This window comes from Panthera leo, chromosome A1 (genome assembly GCF_018350215.1).
Source record: "Panthera leo isolate Ple1 chromosome A1, P.leo_Ple1_pat1.1, whole genome shotgun sequence".
NCBI lineage: Eukaryota > Metazoa > Chordata > Mammalia > Carnivora > Felidae > Panthera > Panthera leo.
This window is the reverse complement of record NC_056679.1, coordinates 11,159,262-11,167,109: the sequence shown is the minus strand read 5'-3', so window position 1 is coordinate 11,167,109 and position 7,848 is coordinate 11,159,262. Positions and strand designations below refer to the sequence as shown.

General features: G+C 39.7%; 1 protein-coding gene across 10 annotated transcripts in view; it reads right to left on the bottom strand.

The window, feature by feature from the left end:
• Positions 1-7,848, bottom strand: part of FRY (FRY microtubule binding protein) — a 340,234-nt gene that overhangs the window by 190,233 nt on the left and 142,153 nt on the right. For all 10 annotated transcript variants that reach the window (XM_042948349.1, XM_042947801.1, XM_042947961.1 and 7 more), the window contains one exon: positions 392-445. In XM_042948349.1, coding sequence (XP_042804283.1) covers positions 392-445 — 54 coding nt within the window. The remainder of the gene's footprint in view (positions 1-391; positions 446-7,848) is intronic.

Below are 7,848 nucleotides of genomic sequence, written 5' to 3'. Positions count from 1 at the left end.
ACATGATAAGCCCTAATGCAGAGATCTGATCCCTACAGAGTGATGATCATTTATTCAGAGGCATCTTACTAAATTTTGGAATAGAAGTTTTTTTTATCTTTTCTTAGTTTCTTCAATTCTGGTATATAAAGCTTTAGAAAACCATAGGCAGTTGGGGGCCTATTCATATTATTCCAACATATTTCCATTTTTTCCAATTCCAATCAATAGACATCTTTTGAATGTCTACTTGTAAAAGCTGAAGGACACAGCTCCTAAGATCATATCCCTGTATCCTCTTTGAGGGAATTAATCAATACATCGATAATGAGCATCCAGCCCTTGCCTTTTGTGCATTTGGAAATTAATAAAAGCCAGAATATAACATATATACATATAACTTATTACATACTTGGTCAAACTGGGTATCTTCTCCACGTTGTAGAGATTTTGTCAATGGCTTTTCCTAGAAAGAAAAAGAGTAATTATTAGATGCTCTTAAATAGTATTCAAAAAGTGCCATTATTGTTACAATTTTAAAAATTTATTTCTCCCATGATGGGATAGAGGTGCCAGTTTTCTTTTTAATGTTTATTTGTTTTTGAGAGACAGAGAAAGACAGAGTGTGAGCGGGGAAGGGGCAGAGAGAGAGAGAGAGGGAGACAGAGAGGGAGACAGAATCCAAAACAGGCTCCAGGCTCTGAGCTGTCAGCATGAGCCCTACGTGGGGCTCAAACCCACAAACTATTAAATCATGACCTGAGCCAAAGTCGGATGCTTAACTGACTGAGCCACCCAGGCACCTTGAGAGGTGCCAGTTTTCAAATGAGTGAGAAGCTCTCCCTTAGCTCTGCCCACCTTAATATACAGTGTTTGATTGTTACCACCACAATTCTTGCTATTCATCTTAACATATACCTCTTTGAGGAAAACATTAAAAAGCTGATGCTCTAAGTGGCCTGGAGTTCGCAATGGAAACTGCATAATTAAAAACTATGGAATCCATGTGAAAAATTTTACTATCTATCCTGGACTTGACATACAAGTTGAAGAAAAAAAAACACTATGGCATTCGTATGAAATATTTTACTATCTATCCTGGGACTTAGCATGTAATAAAAACTTGAAAGTAATACACTATTCCAAGTCCCTAGATTTAGAAACAAAATAAGATTGAGAAACAATCTAATCATTAGATTGGTGTTGAGGGACACCCTACCAATAATACATTTACTGTGTGTAACTGGTGAATTTGGGGCATGTTACTTGATTTATGTCACACCCAAATCTCTGCAGAAATAATCTGGGTAGTGACAAAGGTCTACAGAAATAATTTTTCAAAATCATTACACCTTTGTTTACATTAGGAAGCCTTAACTGACTTTCCAGCAGGGCATCTTAAGGATAACCGTTTATCCTTACCTATCCTTTTTCTTTCTTTTCTTTTGTCTTCCTTCCTTCCCTCCCTCCCTCCCCCCTTTCTTTCTCTCTTTATTTCTTTCTTTCTTTTTAGGTGTGGAAGTTAATACTGATCCAAAATTTGGTTTAGGATGAGAAACCATGTAAAAGTTATATATGAAAAAAATAGTAAGTTTCACTTTAGCCAACGTCGATGTCCTAGAAAGACTCAATTTACATGTTGTCAACCACATCAATATAATCTCCCTGCCTCACTTCTCTAATCTTCTCCTCTACCTGAAAAGATAATATGCACCTAAGGCAGATGGCAAACCGCACCCCTACACCACAGAGTCTTTGTTCTTGAAGAAATGCACGCACGTGATGGGCTCAGCCTGGAGATCTGATGCTTTACCATGAGCCATATGAATCAACTGTTCTCATTTGCAAACTACACAGCTTCAAAATATGTATTTATCTCAAGTAAAGAGAAAACTGTGTTCTTACGGGCTAACAGACATTTCCTCTTCAAAGTATGCTATCTAGAACACACTGGTGGGAGAGTGGATACAAAAATGTAGGTGAGAACACAGAAGAACCATGAAAGAAGCAACAGATGCAGTTGATGGTACAAAAAGACAAATCTCGCAATTAAATCGCGAGACATTTCCTGTACACGTGAAGGTGATAATGTCATCTGAAGTTCTCTGTAAAACCAATTAAATTAAAAATACGAAAATTAAAGAAATGGAAACTGGCGGTGCCAGGTCCCACACACATCCTTGGAACAAACCCAGGATAAGCATTTCTAGTCAGTGTTTTATTTATTCACCACTCAACAGAAACCGAGGGCTCACGGCGTCCCAAATGCTACCTGTGGGTGGAATGCGGAAGAACACACGGTTTCTGCCATTAAGGAGAAAAGACCGAAATGGGAGAGCAGCCAATGACCTCTTAGGACTGCTGTCTATATTCTCCCATTATTCAAGTCTCAGCGCACCTGTCACTTAGACGGTGAAGTCTTCTCGGAGTCTGAACACCAGGTCTGTCCTCCCCACACCTTACGTGCCTGCGGAACTCTGTACGCTTCTTCATAACACTCACCATAGTGTAAAGTCACATCACAGTGTGGAATCACGCTATACAACTACACGTGCCTGAGGGATGAGCTAAGTGTCATCCCCTCTGGACCACAAGCTCCAGAAGTGCAGGACACTCTGCACTTCAAGTTACAGAGCAGAGCCTTTCTTGGTAATGGCTAAACATCTGCCAAATAAAGAAAGACCCTAACCCGATGACGTCCAGCTTCTACAACTATGAGATTCCCCTTACTTGCATGTGCGTGTGTGTTTTGCTGTAAGTTAAAAAAAAATTTTTTTTTTACATTTATTTATTCTGAGAGAGAAAGAGAGAGAGGGGTGGGGGAGGGGCAGAGAGAGAAGGAGAGAGAAAATCCCCACCCCACGCCCAGCACAGAGCCCAACATGGGGCTTGAACTCACGAACCTTGAGATCACAACCTGAGCCAAAAATCAAAGAGTCGGTCACTTAACCAACTGAACCACCCAGGCCCCCCCCAAATTTCTAATATACTTTTTTATTGTGGCAAAATATCCATGATATGAAATATGCCACTGTAACTATTTTTAAGTGTACAATTCAGTGCTAATTAGCACAGTCACAATGTTGCTCAATCATTACCACTCCGTATTTTATAAGACCCATTTTAAAGTCAAAATTTTTCAAGGAACTCCCCAGCTGCAAAACACACACTCACACCTCCAAACACACCAGATAGTCCTTCTATTTTAGTATCTGTTTAAATACATAACGATAGAGTTCTAATACTGTGACTTCAATGATACTTTTAGATGGCTCTGTACTGTAATAGCAACAGTATTTATTTTACATACATTAGAGAAAAAGGAATACATCTATACGGGAGACTAAAAGATAATGCTTAGCATACATGTGGATCTGTAGACTTTTGCAATAACTCAGGAGCCCCTATCTTGGGAACCTTCTCTGAAAGACAGCCTGCTGCAGTGGGGGAAGTCATATTCTTTGAAGACTAAGTTTAAATGTTCCTTCCAAGATTAAGCCCGTTCTCAGTTCTCCTTCGCGGAGCCACCTGTTAGTTGTCACAGGAACCTTTGTTTGCATCTATTCTTGTGAGCAGTTCCACCTTGTTGCAATTTCCCCCTCTCCCTTCATACCCAGGACATAGCTGGGAAGCACTGACAGGGTTTGTTCAATGTCTGACGATACATCTAGGCATTTGGAAAGACAGCTTTGGGCACAGAAAATCAAGTTCACGTTTCACCAATCCCAAGGAATTTCTTTTCATCAACATAGATTTTATCAGTGCCAAGAGGCTTAAAAGTAGACCTGGGGAAGACAGTATCATGCAGGCTAAATAAAAAGTGGAGAGAAAAAGAGCAAAGAAAGTTAGGAAAGAAGGGAGGGAGAGAGGAGAGAAGAGAGGAGACTTGCTCAGAAGAGAGTCATCGGAATACAGAGCGAACACCAGGAAGGCTCTCACACATAAGAAAAGCTGCAGAGGCACACTTCTGTTTGAGGTTCTCCTGCAGGAGGAGACCGGCGGCATGGAATCCCAAGTCTAAGAATCCAAGGTTTGTATATCCAAGACATCTTGGTTCTCGAAGAGCGTTAAATAAGTAGTGAAGTGAAATTAACACAGAATGAACAATGGGTAAAGAGCAAGCAGAAATCAGCTATGACAGAGGAGTCTCAAAACGATGGTCTCTCCTTCACCCAGTAAGAGCAGTATGCTTTTAAATTTTTAAAAAACGTATCTTCATTCTGTATTTTAATAACAATTTTCCTTATTTACTGAAAACTCATTAGTCGAATTGAATGGTATATTTGTTTTGAAAATAAATCACTGTGAAAAAACTTGACTTTGGGGTGATGGATCCCTGAAAATTCTTAGTGGTCCAAAGCTGGGAGTCCTTGGCCTGTGAGCAGCACAGGACAGAGCAAACTAGACATTAAGTCCCTTCTGATGAGAGCAAACACTATGAAATAGTCTTAACCAAAACAAACAAACAAAACCCCCCCACCAAACCTGAGTCTGACCAAGTCAGAGGCAATGTCCAGGTTTTAGGAAATACAGCAGTTAGAGGAATATGCTACACTATGCCAAAGGGACACAAGCAGCAGAATCCAGACTAAAGGAAAGAAAAGTGTTTTTTCAGGAAATAAGTTGCAAGGGGGGGGGGGGGGGAGTGAAAGGGTGCCGGGTGGGGGGAGCGGAGGTTCCTACTGATTTTTTAACAAGACGATTGCAATATGTGGATCTTATCTGGATCCCGATTTAAAAAATCGTTAAAAAATATGACATTCATGAGGCCACTGGCAACTTTAACACTTTTTGGCTCTTTGAGGATGTTAAGGGATTACTGTTAAGTTTTTAGGTGTGGTAATGATATTGTGGTTTTGTTTTAAGGAGTATCTTTCAAAGGTACATGCTGAAATGTTCAGAGATGATATAATATGGTTTCTGGTATTTGCTTCAAATATTATTCGGGGGAGATGCAAGGAGTGTGTAATAAACTGGCTATGAGTTGATAATTGCTGAAGTTGGTTTCTTTTTACTGTCTTTCTACTTTAGTGATGTTGAAATTCTCAGTAAGAAAAGAAACCCAGGAGAAGCTTGAGGGATCACTTCTGTCATCGTTTAAAAATTTTTTTTTAACAATATCTCACTTTTTCAAGATAGTATAAGCTACTTCTTAAAACTTACTTTGCTAGCACTGACCCAACATTTTATCTTTTCCTGACAGAGTTGCAGAAGGGACCCTCTCCCCATTTCTTTCCATTCACAGATAGTCTTGCCTACTGTGTGAGAAGCCAGACACAGGTCTGTCTGCACCGTGGGCTTTTCTTTGAATGTGCTCCCCCAGAAATCAAAGAACACTGCTATCCTGACCCACCCCAGAGGGATGTTTCTCCTATCATGAAGAATCCTGTAAGAGTTTTAAGTATTTCTATAAAAAAAGACAGGTCCCTGTTTGTTTCTCACATCTTGAGAAGTTCCAACCTCCCCTCCCTTAAGAAAATATAAACTCTGAAAGCTCTTTGTGTGTGTATCTACCTGCAAAGGGCAGAGAAAGGCTATTGACTTCTCCCTCAATTTCCAAACAATTTCAGTGTATGCCAGCTACATTTTTACTTTCTAGTCTTTTTTCACTAGGCCACGCTCTAAGAGAAAAGACGGTCCATACACGACAGGACACGGGCAAGTCTAGGAAAGTCTCGTGTATCAAAAGGTGTTCTATTTGTGGAATACAAGGGGCTTATTTAATAAATCATTTTCTACGTCTGAATGTTTACTGGCCTAAAAAAAGTCCCAAATGTGTCCCATACAGTAGCATTTCACTAACCTAAAATGATACAAACTATTGCCCTCAGAGATATTTCGATAACTGTGTAAACCAGCAATGTTTCCAGAGTTAATACGAGATTATTCAATTTGTTAAACACGTCACCAACTTTGCTTAAGATGCTCTTTTAATCTCTTTTAGTGATTATAGTAGTTTGATGTAATAGTTCAGAGCATGGGCTTTGGAGTCAGAGACTCGAATTTGAATCCTAGGTCTCCTTTATTTACAAACATACAAATTTTACTTAACCTCTGTAAACTTCAGTTAACTTTTAGGTAAAATAAAGATAAATTATACCAACCTAACCACACAGAACTGAAAGATGAATGGCAGAGAGTACTGGAGAACTGATAATCATTACTGTATTAAAATTCCTTTAACACCATTATTATTGAAATTAGAGAAGATTAAAATACATAACCCCTTTCATAAAGTTTAGGAGCCGAAACTAAGTTCCACCCATTTTCCCAGGGCATGGGGCACTCCACTAACACAATTTAAGCTTTAATTTTAGCTTCCTGGAAGTTTCCAAGTGTAACTAGAAAGCTGTGTTACAGAAAGTAGGAAAAAAAAAAAAAAAAACCATTATAAGGAGTAATTGCTCTTCTCTCTTAAAAAATAAAAGTCTAACATTATTACAGGGATTTAAATTCTTAATATATAATTTAGAGGAAACCATTTAATTTAATGGTGAGATGTTTAAAAAGACAAAACAAAACAAAACAACTACCAAACTTCTCAAGTCTTGATGCTACAGTTTTTGATTATAAGAACGTGTTTTGGCATCATTGACTCAGGGTTTTGATGGCTCTCGGCAGTGAAATTTTACAATTCACGCATCTGGTCTGAGTCGTCAAAAATTTTCAGAACTGAATCACTGCACTTTGGATCGGTCTTCAGAACACAAGGAGGGTGAGCGGTGAGCTGCCCGGTCGCGCGGTGACGGCCCCTCAGAGCGGGGAGCTCTGGGCTCCCCTGGTGAAATGCCACCCACAGCACTTCATCCAGAACTTCCAGTCACAGCGACAGGCAGTCTGAACTACAGAAAAATGGGGTCCAAAATATCTTTATGTTTGACACACATTTTTCTCTTCAGATATTATTTGTTCCAGGTTTGAGTCAACTTTGGAAACAGATCTAAGGGGTGAGGCAGAGAACTCACAGTTCTGAGTACTGACCGTTTGTCCTCAAAAGACTCTCCCTTACACGAGGGGCAATCAGGGACCCAGGGTCTGAATCACCCTGGAGATACACTCTGGTCATTTTGGCTTCCTGTGGGGATCGTTGAACCGAGCCCTCTTGAGATCCGCCTCGGTTTGTCCACAGGTAAAAAGGGACATCACCGCATGACATTCCGATAAGACTGACGAGCAGGACTTGGGACAATCGGAGATTTGTAGAAGGAGGGTGCTTATAGAAACGGACACAACTGTGTTTCCCTTTATTCTACTCAGTTATTAAAATAAATCTCCTTAAATAAAACAATATATGCTGATGTTCACCCAAAATAATGGGGAAAAATTCCCAGATCAAGTGAATGATATAGGGAGTATCGCAAATCAGTTGAAGGTACTAAGCAAGTAATGTGATGTGTAGTACCCCATGATATGAAATATGGAGACAGATTCAAATCTGGAAGACTATTTTGGTACTCAAAAAAAAAAAGTGGGTTAGCTGGGTAGCTCAGTCAGTTGGGCTTCTGACTCTTGATTTTGGTTCAGGTCATGATCCCAGTGTTGTGGGATTGAGCCCTGTGCTAAGTGTGGAGTCTACTTGGGATTCTCTCTCTCTCTCTCTCTCTCTCTCTGTCTCTGCCCCTCTTACCAACTCACGTGCATGCACGCTCTCTCTAAAATAAAAAAAATTAAAACCACAAAAAACAAAAACCAAAAAAAACCCCTAAATCTCTAAAAACTCTCAAGAGAATCTGTCCTATTTGCAGCTGGCTTTGCAAATTTCAGTGAAGCCTATTTCTTTGCCAAGTCCAAAAGTCCCAAGTACAAATCCATTATTTGAACAGTAGAGAGGAAACTTCAATTAAACTTAGCTACAGAGTTAATTTTCAT